The 19,784-nt window shown below is 46.8% G+C and overlaps 1 protein-coding gene across 4 annotated transcripts in view; it reads right to left on the bottom strand.

The window, feature by feature from the left end:
* The window catches only part of LOC122373354 (adhesive plaque matrix protein-like), a 30,616-nt gene extending 15,434 nt beyond the window's left edge, over positions 1 to 15,182 (bottom strand). Inside the window, exons 1-3 of one of the 4 annotated variants that reach the window (XM_043351322.1) lie at positions 15,137 to 15,157; positions 14,516 to 14,910; positions 605 to 738 (exon numbers count right to left, since the gene is read on the bottom strand). In XM_043351322.1, the coding sequence (XP_043207257.1) occupies positions 675 to 738; positions 14,516 to 14,910; positions 15,137 to 15,142 (465 nt within the window). In that variant the 5' untranslated portion in view covers positions 15,143 to 15,157 and the 3' untranslated portion in view covers positions 605 to 674. Of the gene's footprint in view, positions 1 to 604; positions 1,095 to 1,306; positions 1,328 to 14,395; positions 14,911 to 15,136 lie in introns of those variants that run through there. The other 3 variants (XM_043351324.1, XM_043351325.1, XM_043351327.1) reach the window with 3 other exon arrangements.
* Positions 15,183 to 19,784: the final 4,602 nt, after the last annotated feature.

Below are 19,784 nucleotides of genomic sequence, written 5' to 3'. Positions count from 1 at the left end.
TTGACCTTTCGAGGTCAACATATATATCATTCGATGCGGATTGACGAGAGGATCACGATGATGCCCTTAGTTTGCTCCTATCTTGACTAATTCGAAAGTTATTCGAGAAAAACTCTCCATATCTAGCGCCGCCATTTTGAATTTTTCGACCCCTGTGACGTCATCTTTGACCTGACCTGAAAATGACCTTAGTAAAAATTGTAGATCTTGACCGTGCGCATCCGATGCCGTTTACCGCTTGTCGCTATCTTGCTTCGTTCTCGAGATCTCAGGGGGGGCGGTCATCCGCCCCCCCCCCGTCGGTGCGAAGTTGGCGCAGACCCCCGTCGGTGCGCGGGTTAAGATTACCTTTTTAGTTCAAGTTGTAGTTACCTCGGACTTTACCTCAGACCTGATAAACCTTACTTCAGAATCAGAAAGTCGCCATGCTCGTCATAGCTACACCTACTGAACAATCACTTTGAAGCTTTCTACGATTGATAAGAGCAGCAGTAAGTCTATAAAATGTCCCTAGGAATTTAGGCATCGCTGACCTGAGTTGAGTTTCTCAGATACGAAGGGCTTACTCAATGCAGACTTGAATACGATAACTTGAATTTATTGACAACGGACATCACACAATAAATAAAGCACAAACAGAATTCATTCAAGCATACAATACACTTATTTGTGACTTAGTTGCCGTAGGCGGGCTTGTAGGTGGGCTTGTAGCTCTGCTGAGGGTAGCTGGGCTTGTAGCTGGGCTTGTACTCGTCGTAGCGGGCCTCACCCTCGTAGGTGACGTCAGCAATGGTGCCAGAGTAGGCGTCATCCACACGGTAGGTGACCGTCTGGGTACGGCCGTCGGGCAGCACAACCGAGTAAGATCCCTGGGTGGCGTAGCCGTCACGCGCCTCCTGGGCGTTGAAGACGGGCTCGTAGTCTCCGTATCCGTGGACGTCGTAGCTGTAGTCGTACTTGGGCGGCTGGTCGTAGCTCTCCTGCTTGTAGGGAGCGGGCTTGTAGGCCGGCTGGGGGTGGTAGGCGGGCCTGGGCGCGTAGGAGGGCGCGCTGTCGGCGGCGGCAACGGCCAGCAGGGCGGCGACCACGAAGAACTGAAACAAAATACGATGCTCAATTCATATCAGCGATACTGCGGCGAAGAATCTTTCGATTTGTTACGAAGCTGTTCTAATGGCTGCTCAATATTTGAAACCATATCCCATTTCGCCAAGTTTTTCATACCATTTCCCTTCCTTTCGACCGCTCCGCCTGGGTTTACTTAACAAAAACCTCCAAATACAGCTGCGGCTAGGAGAGCACCTACCTTCATGTTGATTGTGCTGTGGGGCTGCGTGATCAACTGATGCTGACCTGCGGACCCGAGCGGCTTTATACGGCTCGGAGCCGGGCCGTGACCTAGACATTCGCCGATGGACGGGCGTGGCCAACGCAGGGGCGCTCCTGAGGACGAGATATTATGTCAGATAGCAGTGAGGTATACAACTGTACGGGATATCCCAGCAGTTTTGCAACATCGTAATGGCTTGGTTTTCAGGACTGCCTTTTTTGTTGACATTCTTTTATTCGACAAGCAGATAACCATCACGAAGCCGCGTGTAGCGAAGCTGCACAGCTTCTCGCCGGTATTTCTAAACATTTTTTCAGACGCTGCTCGAGCTGGCTCGTGCTGATACAGGCTTTCCTTCACAATTGTTCACGTATTTTCAAATGAATTTAGGTCGTGGAGGCTGCCCGGTCCTTCTTCTTTGTCCCAAAACACTTAAAAGATATTTCGCAATTCGCGCCCATATTTTCTAGTTTATTTTACGTTGTGCCCTGGTGCTTCATCGTGCGTGGAAATTGTCCTGACGTTGAAGCGCAGAGTTTCCATTCCGTGACGGCGCCGTTGTGCTCGTACGCCCGACCGCTGCTTTGAATGAGCCTTGCAGGATTTTTGACACGGTGCTCGTCGTGTTGAATGCCTGCTTTGGGGATGCAACGTAAAGCCAGTAAACCCTTTGCGTTCATTTCGCCCCATACTATGAGCTTAAGAAGATGTTTGTGGTGGTTTCAATCCCTGGTACTTGGTATTCCAATTTTGTCCGCTCCGGTCGTTTATATTGTCTGGTTTCTGGCTAAGGCAGACTACTTGGCCGCAAGATTACTTTACTACTCAGGTTGGTTCACTAGGGAAAAAAAGGCGCCGTAGTTACGTCACGGATTTGGTAGCAATCTGGTAGCAATTTTTGCAGACATCAATGGCGCACGTGTTGTTTGATCGTCGCCAATCCTATTTTACTGCACTATTTTGTTATTTCACTGCAATGTATTTTACATTACATTTGAAAATTAAAATAAAGAAATATTCGTAACCCAGCAAGTCAGTTATTCTTTGAGGCAGCACTCTGTCAGCATTGAGCCTTCAGAATGTGCCATTTGATAGACTTTCCCACATTATCTACTCTTGTGGAAAACTTTCTTAAGTGATCAAAAATGTATGCACATATGAATAATTAGAACTTCATATTCAAAGTTTTATAGAAATAAAATTCCACATTACATTATCATAAGGCTACCTGTCCATTTCATCCAACCAATTAAATATTTATCCAGCAGAAGGGAGGTACCTCTGAGAAGGTACTGATATCTCTTATCTACACCAGTATTTCAGGAAAATGACAGAGACTGAGAAGCTATTAAAACTTCAGCGTATGAAAGGGATGTTATGACTTATGTACCTTGAAAAACATCAGATGCTTTTGAACCATCTCATTCACCAGCAAACATCAATCCGGCTCCTGGCTTCTGTCAAGGAAACATTTCAAAATAATGCATTATTTTATTTCATTGACCACCTTGCAAAAGACAAACAGCAAACACATCACCACCAAAAACAAAAACAGTCAACAGGTAGGTACCAGCTGATCTAGCCGTGCTGTGTCATGTGCCTTTGGAAAACTTTAGCAGTCAGGGTTGAATAAACACCCCAAAGTTAGCCATTCATGCATGCAGCATGAACAAGTGCAAAATCTGGTCGAGCATTTTAATAAAAATGAAACCAACAGCATTGTAGGTTACAATTATAAAAGACAATTACAAAAAAAACAAAAATAACAGCAGAGCTTACTCTACAAGGCATAACCATTAATTTTATAACTGACATCCAAATTCGCATCTCCGAAGTTTAACCCACCTACCAGCCACCTGCATATTTCTGCGCACATGTGCTGCGCAGTGTGCACAGTCACTACACATTACACAATTATGAGAATTAAAATAGTTTTGAACAATCAAACAAGTCAGGACTGGTATACAGATTCACAAGTTCTCTCAACATCTTCAACTACCAACAATCAAGAGCACCTTGTGATCTCAGTAACTCCGCAGATCCATCTTCTGTTTTCCATTTTCAGTTTTCAATTGAAATATAAGTTCCATCTGGGAGACACATGTTGCATCATTATGTTTAAACAATTATTATGCTTGAACTTTTGGTTTTTCATGTGAACTTCACTTCAAAAGTTGATTCAATTTTTAAAGTTGATATAATTTGTATAATGCTACACTGTAAACCAAATCTACAAGTTGGCTCCTTGTTACAAGTTTGGTTCCAATTCGCATAGGCGTCACCTTGTCGATACCTTGTCGATTCACCAACCCCAGGCTTGTTGGCCACCAAACTAACAGTTTGTCTACAAGTTTGGTTCCAATTCGCATAGGCGTCACCTTGTCGATACCTTGTCGATTCACCAACCCCAGGCTTGTTGGCCAACAAACTAACAGTTTGTCTACAAGTTTGGTTCCAATTCGCATAGGCGTCACCTTGTTGAGTACTAGTCTGGGCTTTGTGGACCTACCAACTTCTGGATAGGCGTAGTCGTTTCCTTGTCGGTTCACCAATCCCTGGTTTGTTGATGAACTAGCCTAGCCTTTGACTGGGCATTGCTAGCTTACAAATTGTCAACAAGTAAGTGTACTAACGCTCTGTTCGAACTCGCTCTTCCTTACAATCGCTTTGTTTGCGTTGATACTTGATAACCTTAACCCGCGCGGGGCTGGGGGGGGGGTAAATTTTACCCCCCCTCGCGAATATTTGCGATATCTCAAAAACGGCGGCGCGCAGCGCCGCCAAACTTTCAGTACCTTTTCTTACATCAATTTGACACGTTCCCTGAAAATTTGAGCGAAATCCGTCGGAAAATTTTTGAGAAATTGACGTTTTAGTGACGTCATGTTCGCCATTTTCGCCTCAAAAACGGCAAAAGTTCAAACGCCGCTAACATCTTCATTTTTAAAGGAATCAAGACGCAACAAAAAAGGTTATACGTAATTTTACTTTGTCTATCAAATGGCTATCTCGGTTTTTTAAAATTTTGGATTTTGGCCTAAATTTTTTCAAAAAACTGACTTTTTTGGGAAAATCATTATAAAATTTAAAATTTTGAGTCTATCGAAAAAACCGGAATATATGTCAGAGAAGTGGTCTATGTGCACCTACATACCAAATTTTAGAAGAATCGGTTCAAAAATGTGGGAGTTATTCAAAATTTTATGACGTCACGACACACAAAGTTTTGGAAAAATGACTTTTTTGGAAGTTCTAGACCTCGTACGGAAACAAAAATAGCACCATTCGATTCGCCGTGAAAAACTGCATCAGATAGACACCTTTTTAGGCCTTAACAACCAACTTCAAAATTTGACCTCACTTGACCTGACCTTGACCTGACCTCGACCTGAAATTCATCCAGAGGTGGTCCATATCACTTATTGAGTGTGCCTATTGAATTCCATGAGTAAAATGACCCATAAAACATGTGTCGCACATGCCCTTTTCTATATTTTGTTTTTTGGTGACCTGACCTGACCTGACCTGACCTTGACCTTGACCTCTGAATGATATTGTATGCAACGAATATTGTCTTGGTAGCCTAAGAACACGTTTTGGGCGATCAGTCTCAGTCCATGACTCCATTCTTCGGCAACTACGGTGCAAGGCCGATACTGTAGAAACTTGCAATTTGTACCCTTGACCTGACCTTGACCTTGACCTCAAACTTTAAATTAAGTACATGTTTTTAGTAGTTCGTGATGAGAGCTTTCGATTGGCGTTTGAATTTTCCAAATCGGACCATTAGTTCGGGAGATAACAGGGGGGGTAAAATTTACCCCCCCCAGCCCCGCGCGTTCGGCTGGAGACCCCAGCCCCGCGCGGGTTAAGAACTTACGATTCGCGTTCGTTTTCAATTGCCACGATACTGATTCAGGAAATATTTTCTATACGGACAGGTTATTTTTTGGCTGGAAGTGGTGCACAAAACCATGACTGGCATCAGTTATTGCTCAAAGGCTTGCGCTGACAAGAAACGAAATACTGATGGGTTATATAATCAATGAATGCATACACCACATCCATTCGGAAGTTTCTGGAATCATTAGTATTTATTACGGTCACGTAATTAATACTATTGACTGGAGACAATAATACTATTGACCGAGTGCATATTTCCGAATGGATGTGGTAAATGCATGAGGTAGGTATACCCAGTAGGTATACCTATCGTGCACCGTCAGCATATAAGTCTGAAGCAAGAACTGCTGCGTATGTGGAAGAACATGGTTTTGTGCACCGCATCAAGCCAGAAGTATAACATGGCCGTATGACGAATATTTCCTTAACATTAAGCATAACAATCATGGCAGTTGCACGATCACGCAGATAATTCGAATAAATCATGATCGCCAACCAGATTAGCTTTTACAGCCCATATATGTCCATCAGTTAAGTTAAAAATACAAAGAGTTGAATTAAAGGCAAATAAATGTATTTACATATAAAAAAACACCTACCGCAAAACATCTGCTCACATGTGCATGCACAGGTCTGGTCCACTTACATTGCGCGCGCAGGGGAAGGGAGGCGTCTCGACCGCGGGTATAGGCACGATTAGTGCGTCCCGCAGGCCAGAGGGGGCCTCACTCACAGCACGAACACCACAGTTCACAGATTTCACTTTTTACTGCACAAATGCTGGAACAGCCCTCGTCGCTGCTCCAGGCTGCACGGCGGCCGCGCGACAACTGCTGGTTCGAAACCGCCGCGCCGGGGCCCGCTAACGGCTGGCGGCGACCGCTGATTGGTCCGCCAAGTCTGACGTCATGGGCGCAGCTGACCATGTGTATGCTGACCAGCTGACCAGTACAAGTTAGGCGCCGGTTAAATAACAATGCGGCAACAAGATACCAAAACTGGTTAAGAAACAAACGTTGAAACAAATGTAGAGTTGGCCTGGATACTGAGAAGTTGGTGTGCATAGTAACTATTGACTCGTAATTGTCACCTGACAAGCAATGCACCAGACAACGGCTTGTTTAACCCGCGCCCCACTGGGGTCTGTGTATAACACGCCCTACTGGGGGGGGGGCTATTCATAGCCCCCCCCTCCTAACTCCGAAACTACTGGGCCGATCGTCAAAATTCAAACGGCGTCTGATAGCCCCGGAAAAACTGTCGAGCGAAACCTAATTTCATTGACCTCGAGGTCACCGATGACGTCACAGGTCAGGTCAAAGTAAAAATTATAAGCACTTTGGCTTGTTCACATTTTGGGCTCTGGCCGCCGTCTTACAAGTCAGATCAGGCCCATTTTTGGTTTCCACACTCGTGAACAGATGCTCTAGATACCTTGAGGGTACCAAACTTGTACCTTGATTTTCAGGTCAGGGTCAGGTCATCACAGGTCACGAAAATATTATATCATGCGTCGGTCACGTGACGCATGTTTTATGGTCCATTTAGGCCATAGATTTCGAATTTGATGTCGTCTGTGTCATTCGAGGTCATTTTGAGTCGAATTTAGCTTAGGTCAGGTCACTTTCAGGTCAAAAAAGGTCAAATTTTAAAGTTAAAATTTTTCAACAAAAAAGGTGTCTATTGGATGCAGTTTGAGCTCAGGAACACGATGGTGCCATTTATATTGGTGTACGATGTCAAATACGTACTGAAAAATTGATTTGAAAAATTGATAATTGTGAATTTTTTGCAATAATGCGTATAACTTGGCCATTTTTGAAGATATTTAGCTAAAACTTGCTAGAGTTAGTCATAATCATGCGTTCTGTCACATATATTCCGGTTTTTTCGAAAAGTCAAAAACTTTTTGAAAAAAATATAAAAATATAAATTTTGAATATAATTATATAAAATTTTCGAAATTTTCAAAATTTTGAAAATCCGAGATAGCAGTTTGATAGCGCGGTCAATTTGGAGTCCTTTCATGCAAAGAAATTGGATCTAGCTTAAAAACTGAGCTCTTGGGAGCGATTGCCGTGGTTCAATGTTTTGCGTCGAAATCGGACGAACATGACGTCACTCTGACGTCATTTCCGGCCGACCTATGGTAGCTACGAACTTCAAATTTTGACACAAGGTGTCAAATTGATGCAGCCGAAGGTACTGAAAGTTTGGCGTCGATCCGTCAAGCGGTTTGGAAGTTATTGCAGAAAAACGGGAGGGGGGGCTATAAATAGCCCCCCCCCCAGTGGGGCGCGGGTTAAAAAGTATCAGTTGGTAAACATACCAAGAGATGATTGGTTATATTACACAAGACTTGTCAATTTGGTTTACAGTGTACGATCACGGCGCACCAAATCACAGATAACTTGAAAATAACCAAGCAAAAGCCACATTCTTCAGCAAACTATGAGAGCTATCTGATCCATGCTGCATTGAAATAATTAACAATCGCCAAAATCAGTCAAAATATGACAATTAAATTAGTATAAACTTCATAAAACTTTAATTTGTGGGGCAATGCGCAACAGAAATGCGAGGGAATATGGTAGTAATCTGGTAGCAATTATGAAGGATTTCCCCTGTAGCTGATAAAAATCACAAGAAACAATTTTTTAACGCAGAGGAAATCCTTCATAATGAGTTGCAAGGACCATTTGATTGGCCCATTTTGGTCAAATATAGGCCGATTGTTTCGATTTCAACCCCATTTATCGTAATGAGACGAATCCATTGGCTTAGTGGTACGTCTTTTGAACACATATAGGCCTTGGATTTCTCCTTAGCCTGCCTGAAACACACCATGATTAGCATGCATTGCTATTGGTGAAGGAAAATTCATGCGCCGTGATGACGTCACGGTAAAGGAATTCTGGAGCTCGTGAACGGGGGCTGCTTGGCCGGGATAAATTGTTTTAATTGGTCGAAGCCTCTTTTTCGTTCTTTTGCAGAACGGATAGCCTACAATATTCTCTTCTTTCCCCCATTTGAGGTTGTTTTAGACTTATGTGAGGCCAAAATTGTTTGGCCTGGCCTTTGTCATGAGACGGTGTATGATTGACTCAGGCATCGGGTAGCATTTTCTCGTTAGATTCAGTGCCAATCTCCTCACTCGTTATCCTCTGGTGCCCACGGGAGTCACTTTCTGAAATTTATTGGTATATAAGGTTCTAATGGTTAATTTTGGGATACCAAAGCCATTCTTACCTTGCAGCGCCATAGGGTTAATGTTAATGTTCTGAAATTGCTGGAAGGACTCGGGCTCCACCAAGCCTATACAAAACGACACCCATGCTGGTACCTCTAACTGGGGTGCAAACGATATCTGAGACTCCATGTGTATGACTGGCCGGAGCGCTAATATTGGTCAATGCTTTTCCCCTCGAAAAGGCGTCGTTGCCATCAAGACTAGGCTGTGATCCGGTGGACTCCAAACTGTTAATCTACAACTGCTGAGGCACATCCCTGTTCAGTAATACAATAGCGCGTGATGGCATATGCTCTTGCCGCGTGATCCGTTTGGTATCCTGCGTTCCTGGGACTTACCCAGGGCCGGGTCAGCTAACCGTCGCCGTAAGCGAGGTCAGTCATGCGTTGTGGCAACATCCGCGAATGATCCCGATGGGCAGCAGACCCACAGTAACAGGAAGATCATCGATGTCTTCGCAACTTTTATATCAGTGGTAAATGTAATATGTATAAACCGAGAGGAAATATGTTTCAAAACGTTTGCGACAACCGGTAGTGTATTCGCTATCGATCCGAGTACATCCTTTGGATCAGGGCTGCGGAGTCGGAGTCGGAGTCGGAGTTGGAGTCGGTCGGAGTCGACAGTTCTGCCCGGAGTCGGAGTCGGAGTCGGAGTCGCCAAAATCTTACCGACTCCGACTCCGGAGTCGAAGTTAACGGCGCATGGCTCAACGTCATGCACTGCACCTCTTTTGATTGACGATACTGCGCTTGTCGAAAAAAGGCCATTAGTGTCATGCGGGGCAGCTGATGTAGATAGCGCAGGTGTAGTTACCTACCACCTACCTTGGTTGTTTTCTCTTTTGGCGGAAACACGGTCTCAACTTCCCCTCCTCGCTCGCCCAGGTGTCTGTGTCTGCCGATTCCTTCTTGCGTAGCTGAAAGACGCCCCGAGCGGAGGTTTACTCTCGCTGATGCACGTTGGTGTGGAACCCGTTCGGCGTAGGAAGACTATGGTGGTGATGCTTGCCAGCGCCGCCCCTCCTTCACGGATTCTGCTTTCTTGTTGGATTTTGCTGCTCACATATCGATTCACACATACATCACTCGCACTCAAGACTGAACAGTGAACATTCAACTCGACTAATGTGCCCCGCGCCCTTGCCGACGGCTCGCCGGCGGGCACCCGACTCCGTCTCCCGGCCGCCCGGGCGCGGCGCCGCGGCGCGGCCGTCCCGGTTACCTGACCCGGCCGGCTAAAGGTCGGACCGGCTCCGGCCGCCGCTGCCAGCCCGCGGCGGGCCCGGGGAGGGGTACTACACTACATTCTGCCATTGTCGTGGCAACATGCCTGGTGAGGGCAAACACTGACATTATTTCTCTCCCATCAATATCAAAGTATTGCCCGATTATCTCGTCCAGCGCTGCCACCCGTCGAACGTTGCTCTCCCTAATTGTTCCTCCTAGGGGTCGCCGCAGTCTGCCCCGCCGCAGTCTGCCCCGACACTAATGTTCCGTGATCATCGCCGGCTCTAATACGGTCCCATTAGTGTCATGCGGGGCAGCTGATGTAGATAGCGCAGGTGTAGTTACCTACCACCTACCTTGGTTGTTTTCTCTTTTGGCGGAAACACGGTCTCAACTTCCCCTCCTCGCTCGCCCAGGTGTCTGTGTCTGCCGATTCCTTCTTGCGTAGCTGAAAGACGCCAAAGGACCGCCAAAAGGATGTAAGGGGGTGTCTGCCGACCCTTATTATTTCTCAGCCTTGGCGCCGGGTCGGAAATGCATCTTTGCGTCACAGTCTGGTGCTGCCAACTGGTGTCAGGTAGGTGCGCGTTCCGTGTAGGTATACGGTCGGTGGACAGGCCCATGGCGGCAATGCAGCATAGCAGCAGGCATACGTGCATCTATAGAGTGGCACATTGCCAGCAGTGACCTGACCCCCAGTCGGTCCGCTGCAGACCGGTGCAAGGCAACACCCCCGATCAACGGCAGTCCGACCGCCGGCCACAGGCCCGTCACGGCCTTGTCAAGGGCAGCTGACGTCACGCCGAATGAGTCACCCGGCCGCCCCCCGGTGCGGAGGACGGTCAAGTGTCACACGCTCGCGCCTGCGCCGCTGGCAACCACGTGACCATCAGTAGCTATCGTTGCTGCCGCCGCCTGCGGCGCTACCAGCGTTGGAAGTGCCACCTAGTGCTGACGTCACGATCACACAATGGCTGGTCGGACCCGCCAAGATGGCGTCAGGGCGACAGGGCATTGGGCGTAGGCCATGGACATCAATACTGATGCCAGGCAAGCAAAGAGTATATAGGGCTAAAAAATGCATGGCAGGCTAAGAACGTCAATGCTCGGGGTTACATGAGCAGAGTTAATACGCATTACAAACGGACTACAATGGTGAGCGAATAGGAAAATCCGTTCCTGATACGCATTTACTTGCTCATGTAACCCCGGTAAATGACTGGGGCCAGGCAAGCAATGACATGGGTGGAAAGAACCATTGTAGGTACGGAAGAGGAGGTCATCCTGGTTGGCCGGGCACAAGATAAATGTACAGAAAGTCACAGGTTCATACACTGAGCAAATCACACCGGGGTGAGCTGCTCCCCAGGCACATTGCAGGTGGTGATACACCTGATTCCAGTCAGTGTAGGGCTCGTTATGGTCAGTAATGTGGCGCACGGCGCCCGGCCTCGGCTAGGGGGGGGGGGGGGGCGCGATGGGGACAAACTCTTATCATGTATGCTATATTGAATCGCCGTTAGCGATCACATGAGTGAGTAAGGTGCAAGTGGCAATCACCACCGGCGTGTTATGGGACGCGGCGAGAAACGGGCGAGACAAAATGGCGCCCGGCGCCGGGGGGGGGGGGGGGTAATCTCCCCATGCACGCGGTGAAAGCCGTCGACAGACCTAGTTAGGTAGCAGGGAATGTCCAGTAACATACCTGCAGTTTTTTCGCCGGCGAGGGGCCATCGCGACCACAGTAGGATCCTAGTTTTACTCTCGCTGATGCACGTTGGTGTGGAACCCGTTCGGCGTAGGAAGACTATGGTGGTGATGCTTGCCAGCGCCGCCCCTCCTTCACGGATTCTGCTTTCTTGTTGGATTTTGCTGCTCACATATCGATTCACACATACATCACTCGCACTCAAGACTGAACAGTGAACATTCAACTCGACTAATGTGCCCCGCGCCCTTGCCGACGGCTCGCCGGCGGGCACCCGACTCCGTCTCCCGGCCGCCCGGGCGCGGCGCCGCGGCGCGGCCGTCCCGGTTACCTGACCCGGCCGGCTAAAGGTCGGACCGGCTCCGGCCGCCGCTGCCAGCCCGCGGCGGGCCCGGGGAGGGGTACTACACTACATTCTGCCATTGTCGTGGCAACATGCCTGGTGAGGGCAAACACTGACATTATTTCTCTCCCATCAATATCAAAGTATTGCCCGATTATCTCGTCCAGCGCTGCCACCCGTCGAACGTTGCTCTCCCTAATTGTTCCTCCTAGGGGTCGCCGCAGTCTGCCCCGCCGCAGTCTGCCCCGACACTAATGTTCCGTGATCATCGCCGGCTCTAATACGGTCCCATTTTGCTGTTTGAGACGAACGCTTTCAGCGAAAGAAGCAGAAGACGGTGAATTCCCCAGAACCTCCTTTTTAATCATGCGTGTTATTTTTAATGCATATTTGCAACGCAAAGCCTTGGAACGCACAAGAGATCGTTTCAGGCAAGATAAAAACATATCCAATATGAAATTCAATTAGAAAAACACGGAACAAATAGTGCATGGACGCGTTTCGATTATTAACCCGGCCGGGCCCGGGGGGTAATCCCAACCACCGCAGCCCGGGGGGGGGGCGTTTTTCGCCCCCCCTGTCTAACTCCGTAAATAAGGGAGCTACGGAAACAAAAGCGATACCAAACGAAAGGTCCTTACGAGACGATTCTAATGCACCTAAAATTTTTGACCTCAGGTCAATTTTCAAGGTCAGAGGTCAAGGTCAAAGGCCAAAACCGGCACATGTGTAGTGATCTCAAAGTAAGCCTTCTAGAGGACGGCAGGCTGCATCAAACCGGCAAAATTGGGTGTCAAACGAAAGAAGAGAATCTGAGGATTCTGAAAATGTGCTCTAAATCAAAGGTCAAGGTCAAGGTCACGCTCAAAATTGACCTCAAACTTGGCACTTTTTCGCACATCTTGCGTGCTAACTTCCAAGATGTTTTGAAATGTTTTGAGGCTTATCAGTTCCCTATTTGTGGTTCATCTTACGATACAAGGCTGCTCAAAGGTCAAGGTCACAGAAGAGTATCCCTGCTAGAGGCTATTTCACTTATTAAGTTAGTAATAATAAATAAGACAATTTTGCCATCCGGAAGCTCTAAATGAAGGCTTAGAGGAAAATAGATGCCAGATTCGTGATCAGCGGGTACAAATCCATCATAAACGACCTTTCATGTGTCAAGGTCAACCAGAGGTCATTCGAGGTCACATGAGGTCAACATGAAACTTGACCTTTTCCGAACAAAATATATATCATTCGACGCGGCTTGACAAGGCGAATGCGATGGTACCACTGCCGTAGCTCTAGGACCATTTTTGTCGAAGTTATTTGCGAAAAACTAAAACCACATTTCGGGGTCGTTGACCTGACCTCTGACCTCAGGTCACCAAAACTATTTTTGTATTTTTCTCTAGGTCAAACGCTACACAGCCGTGCTCGTAATTTGTCTTTATCTCTAAAACTCTATTTTTAGCAGCTATTTGAAGTTTGCGTCTGTGACGCCGAAGTTTGCCGTGCAGGGGTCTAGAAAAATGGACCTTGTGACGTCATCAAGGGGGTTAGGTCCAAATTTTTTACTTCAGAAGATGTCAAATTGATGGGAGAAAAGGTACTGAAAGTTTCGCCTTCCTATCCCTAAGCGTTCTGGAGTTATCGCAAATATTCGCCAGGGGGGGCGAAAAACGCCCCCCCCCCGGGCCCGCGAGGGTTAAATCTTCATCAGCATGACATAATTGCACTGTGACGAGCTCGAATGTTTGTGTGCTATATCTTGTTTTCTCTGTGATTATGTCATGCTGATGAAGATTTAATAATCGAAACGCGTCCATGCACTATTTGTTCCGTGTTTTTCTACTTGTCTCTATCAATATACATGTGTATGAAATTCAATATCATTATATAGATTTTAATAGAACCGTCCGGAGTCGGAGTCGGAGTCGGAGTCGGAGCCGATTTTTTAAGCCGGAGTCGGAGTCGGAGTCGGAGTCTCCCTAAAATCCATCGACTCCGCAGCCCTGCTTTGAATGGCTGTTCAATTTTCGGCAGAATATGGTCTATCATCAACTTTGACTTGCGGAGAAGAATATCTTTCAATTTTTTAACTAGGTACCTCTGTCGCTGATGTGTTTTGAGATTGGACCAATCAGAGATGGCATCCAGAGGGCGAAAACCGTCCAGATTGAGTTTTTTTGCGGAAATTGTGTGTTCTGTAAGAGCGTTTCACACGATACTTGAGCAGCATTCGACTGATGATCTCGGTGACCTGACCTAAAAATGACCGACTTACTTCCCTAGTTGCTTTTTACGGTCTTTTACGATCTTTACGATCCACGATCGCTTCGTGGCCCGAAACATGCTCTAACTGAAGCCGAGCTAGAGCTGGAGTTGATGTTCAGACGTTCCCTTATACCCAGCAGACTCAGAGCGTGGAAGTTCAGGAGACCCAGCGACGCGCAGGTTAATTCTTTTGTCATGTTCACTTGTCTTTCAGGAGTCATTCATGACTCAGCTTATAACTTTGGTATCTATACAAGCGTCCTCTTTGTCACTTTAAGGGCAAAAATGCGAAATTCACAATAGAAATCCCGTAACTTATTTTAGATTTATGTGTGTCATTATTCCCACTCACACGTAATCAAAGAAAATGTAGCAGTGTTGTTTGACTTTATTGACAAAGGACATCACACAATAAATACAACACAAACATAATTCATTTAAGCATACAATACACGCATTTGTGACTTAGTTGCCGTAGGCGGGCTTGTAGGTGGGCTTGTAGCTCTGCTGAGGGTAGCTGGGCTTGTAGCTGGGCTTGTACTCGTCGTAGCGAGCCTCACCCTCGTAGGTGACGTCAGCAATGGTGCCAGAGTAGGCGTCATCCACACGGTAGGTGACCGTCTGGGTACGGCCGTCGGGCAGCACAACCGAATAAGATCCCTGGGTGGCGTAGCCGTCACGCGCCTCCTGGGCGTTGAAGACGGGCTCGTAGTCTCCGTATCCGTGGACGTCGTAGCTGTAGTCGTACTTGGGCGGCTGGTCGTAGCTCTCCTGCTTGTAGGGAGCGGGCTTGTAGGCCGGCTGGGGGTGGTAGGCGGGCCTGGGCGCGTAGGAAGGCGCGTTGTCGGCGGCGGCAACGGCCAGCAGGGCGGCAACCAGGAAGAACTGCAAAGATCAAAGAATATGTAAGACCCGGGGTAGTGCATATGCATAAAATAATACCAGTGTACGGCTTTCAAGCAATGTGCTGATGTTCGAAAGGAGCACGCTGCAACATTTTAAACGGTGGCACCCGGCCCTGGTGCTTCTGCAATGTTTGGCGTTCTGTGCTTCAAATTTAACTTCCCCACATAATTATTATTTAGCGGTTGCTTTGTTCTCTTGCACCTACCTTCATGTTGAGTGTGCTGTGGAGCTGTGTGATCAACTGATGCCGACCTGCGGACCGGAGCGGCTTTATACGGCTCGGAGTTGGGCGGTGACCTAGCCAGCGGCAGACCAGAGCGGTCGGGCGGGCGGGTGTGGCCTGGTTGTCAGGATCACATGCTGCACTCTGCTGAAGAGGCAAAAGGAATTCTATTTGGCTTTTAATAATTGCATAGTTTGGTGTTTTTTCTTTATCAATTTATATTTTTTTAAAATGAGAAGGTTCTTTACTCGTTCCTTTGTTCCTTCATAAACTGATTTCCGTTACTAGCTTCACCGTGTTATGTTGTTTTTGTAGGTCAAGATATGATAGTCTTAGTTCAATCTATTATTATTGTGTATATATATATATATATATATATATATATATATATATATATATATATATATATATATATATATATATTATGCAATCTTCAATATGTTATATTATATTGTCCGACCATAGCTTTAAATGCGATCTTAAAAAAGCAAGCGCCCGGACAGTTATCCAAACAAGTGTCCTAGACGAACCCAAAGTCAGAAATCCTGAAATTAAAGCCGAAACTGCTGTTCAGAGCCGACTGCCTTGTCCTCGCTGTCTCGTCCGGCGGACCCCACGCAAGCGCAGACAATGCGGTGAGGGTGACGCTCCTCAAAGGGGCCAATGATTATGCTAAATATCTCGTCATTGTGACGCCACATGGAGACATTATAAAGAGAGATAACTACCAACCTTATGACACTCCAATCCTCTGCGTAAATTTTACGAAGTTACCAATTTCTTAACGATAAAACCTAGCAGTGTTTTGTTTTGTGTGTGTGTTTTTTTACGTTGGTGAGGCCAAAACCGATACAAACTGAAAGCAGCGGGACGGCGGCAATAAGTTATACAGTGTGCACTAAACATTGAAAGGTCTGTTGCTCCTAATGTGCATCACATTTGCTTGGTCAGATGTATGCTGCTCTCTACGAAAGGGTACCACGGTAAGGGTCCGCAAGGAGGGTCATGAAGCATGTCATTCTATTTGGCAGCTCAATTTGAGTTTATTGGTGCACTTCTCGACTCTAAGTTCACTTCAGTCGGGGATTTTACATGGATGAAATACTCCGATGGCCTCAAGCGACAATAGCAACGACTTATATGATGTCACATAAGGTTCACGGATCAAAACCTTAGCAAGAAAACCTTGCAACTAGTGTTTGAAATTGCCATTTCATGTACAGTGGGTCTATTTAAGATCTCCAGAGCCACCACGTGGCGCTACGGTCGGGGTAGGGCGAGTCCAAATCCCGAGGGAAGTGAGGTCACCGGTCATTGTGGGGGAAGGAGGGAGGGGGAGTGACGCGGTATCACGGCGCATGGGGCGTGCGTAACTGCGTAGCGCCGGGAGTGGGCCGCCCAGGGCCGCCCGCCACTGCGCCGAGGCTGAGGGGAGGGGATGATGGTTGCGGGTGCGTTCACTCCGGTATGGTGGTATCCTGTTCATGTGGAACCGGCAAGGACGCGACTGAAGGGAATCATTATCTAAAACAAACGGGCAAGCCAGAGGCAGCGTCAGTTCCAGCCAAAATGTTGAACAATGATAATTGAAACAATCTAGGACGTATTCATAGCATGCAACTTTTCAGTCGATAGTTGCATGATGCTTTTCATGATGCATGATGAGGCTTTTCTTAACTGTTATTTGAGTTAGATATTTTTCATTTGGCACGTTCAGTTTTGGTGGGTTTTATCGGGTCGAAAAGAATTAGAAAAGAAAAAAAGAGTTGAAATGGCTTCAGACAAATGACCAAAAATATTTTCCTAAAAAATGAAACTTAGCTAAACGTTTATAAGCGATAATTTTGACTTTTGGGGAGGATATTGGGGAAAGATATTGGGGAAAGATGTCATCGTGCTTAGCTGTGTTGCAGTAGAAGGAAAGGTTTTGGTTGTGTCTAGATAAAACCAGACCCGGGAGTGGGGCTCGAACTCACGACATCGCGTTCAGCTCACAGGTTACTCAACCTCAGCGCTACGAGCACCTATCGCCCTGCGCAGCTTGCTCAGTGTTTCGGCTAAAGTTCGGCCAAAGTGTCTGACGTCTGTCAATGTCACGAGGCGAAACCCCAAGGTAAATGTCCGTCCCGGTAGCTCGGTCGATAGAGCGTTGGACTCCATGTGCCATGTGGTGAAGGCGTACGTCCCGGTTGCAAAACTCCGGGTTCGAAACACGACGTGTGCTTGACGTTTTTTTAGCCTCCTGACGGGTATGGTTGTGGTTGGTGGCAGGCCGCTGCCAGGCGAAGTCAGCGAGGGGACCGGCCGTGCGCGGCTATGTGCGCACGTTAAAATTTGGACTATAAACCACAGACCATTTTGCCATAGACTAAACCTCAAAACCATAGTCTGCAATAGACCAGGAATTGCTTGATCGGAGGGTAGATGGCAGGTTTCAACGCTTAACAAGCTCAGCTTAGCGGGGACTCTGTCCTTGTGATTCCTTCCATTCAAAAGGTTCGGGCCAAATTAAAAAAAGGGGAGCCGAACCAGGTTGGGCCGAGTTGAACCAGGCTGGACCGGGGTCATACATGCAATCATGGTCAGACAAAACAGAAGTTAATTTCGGGTCAAATATTTTTATTAACTGATCTTATTGTTTTTTAGCTTACACGTAAAATAACTTTTAGCTTTTTATAACTCGAGACTTCATGCACAGAAATGTGGCGTTCGTCCACTTTTCCTCATCGTCTCTTAGCGACTTGATTTCATGTGGTGGCGGAACGGGGGGGAGGGGGGCATCGGGGCACCGTGCCCCCGTTTGATTTTGGCATTTTAACATTAGCCCGTTGCATGGAAAAGAATGGGCGTTGCATGGAAAGAATGGGACCAAAAGTCGGCAGTGCCCCCACTTCATTAAAGGTGTTCCGCCGCCACTGCTTGATTTGACCCTAAAGGCGTCTTACCAGCAAAAAAAAAAATCACCTGCGTTATACCTCAATATTTGCCCAAGGGCGCTCTACGCAAGAAACGCCAGCCGGTCAAAAACTGGCGAACGAATACGATCTCTCTAGTGCTTGAATTATATTCAATGAAAATTTCAGGAGACATAAATAATCTTAATCCTTATAGCTAGGCGCTCGGAGCATTCGCTAGCATTCCATTGCCAGCTGCATTATCAACGCCACATTTGCATTACTCTGGGTGCATCATAAATAACAGTAGGTGAACCGGCCACAGCAAAACCATGCCTCATTATCCTTTCCTTCCAAGCTGCCAAGCTAACCGGCCGCCCGGCCCACCACCGCGATATGGAACAACACTGGAGTGCGCCATTTGCCTACGGCAGTGCCCCACCGCGCCGGGGCTGTTTGACAGGTCACCCGCACCGTGACCTCGCCACCCGCCCCCCCCCCCCCTCCCCGCCCACCTCCCCATCGGGCCCAGCTCTGTAGTGACCTCTCCTTGAATTTGACATGGACTCGACTAAGGCTCAACGCCATCTAGTTACGTCTGGAGATCCTAATAAGATCCACTGTACTTCAGGTAGACGAAAATCATTCTCAGCGCCAAAATAAAAGTTTTCTTATTTCCCTATCGGTTAATGATGGTCAGTACCAATATGTGGAAAAAAATCCGACATATACAAGTAATAAGGACTCGGAAAAGAAAAGTATTATTTTCTGCAACTTTAATCTTCCTGTGAAAGCTTCCCTAGTATTGGGGGCGTTACGATGCTACGATACTTTTGACGGTGCAGAGGCACACTTATGTATAATGCCATATTACCATAGGTCACTGATTCGACCTAAAATTATTTGACCTAAAATTGCGATTTGACCTAAAATTATGGCTGGTTGCACAAGAACCGGCTTCAAGTAATGGCCAAATATTCCAACTTTTAGCGTTTTTTAGCTAACGCGTTCTAAACAATCGTAAAAAACTCGTTGCATGGAACGAACTCTCTCCCCCTCGGCCGGTAAGGCATACAGATCCGACCCTACACGTATGTAAGTGACCCGGACAGGACTCTCCTCCGGTCTTTTTACACTCATACGTGAGACCCGTAGAATCCTTGTAATCGCCCTCATCAATGTACATAATTTACGTCCTTTTGGTGTCGTAACTATTTTTATTAAAGGTCATCGTTGCGTTATATTACACGAAACCGAACGCTGTACAAGTCACATGTTTTAACCCTTACATTAAGCGCGACATGGGAGCTTTCATGTCCAGATAAAGGCCTTTCTGAAATTATTAATGCAGGTTTTCGCTGCTAATCTGAGGATAATTTTCCGTTATATTTTCCGTGTTACTTCACCATGACCCGATGCCACAGAGAAATAAGAAATGAGCTTTTTATGTGAGTCTGTGACACTTGATAACTTTTCTGCACACATGTGGTACCGGATGCCCCAGAAAATATCGGGCTGGTTGATGGTTTCGTGGAGAAGCAATTCTTGAAATCGAAGCCACCACATCGACTGGTAATGACGTGTAAAATATGCTCTCTTATAAACCGTTCCTTTGTGGATTGGAATGGTACAGAGCTGTGGTAAGATTATATACAACTTTTGAATGTCAGTGATCAATATTAGATTTTGTGTTCATCCATGGTAGCACGCGTTAACCCAATCCAATAAAAGTGAAA

This window comes from Amphibalanus amphitrite, unplaced genomic scaffold (genome assembly GCF_019059575.1).
Source record: "Amphibalanus amphitrite isolate SeventyFive unplaced genomic scaffold, NRLGWU_Aamphi_draft 001483F_arrow, whole genome shotgun sequence".
Taxonomy (NCBI): Eukaryota; Metazoa; Arthropoda; class Thecostraca; order Balanomorpha; family Balanidae; genus Amphibalanus; species Amphibalanus amphitrite.
Note: the sequence above shows the minus strand (reverse complement) of the source record. Positions and strands in the feature narration are given on the sequence as shown.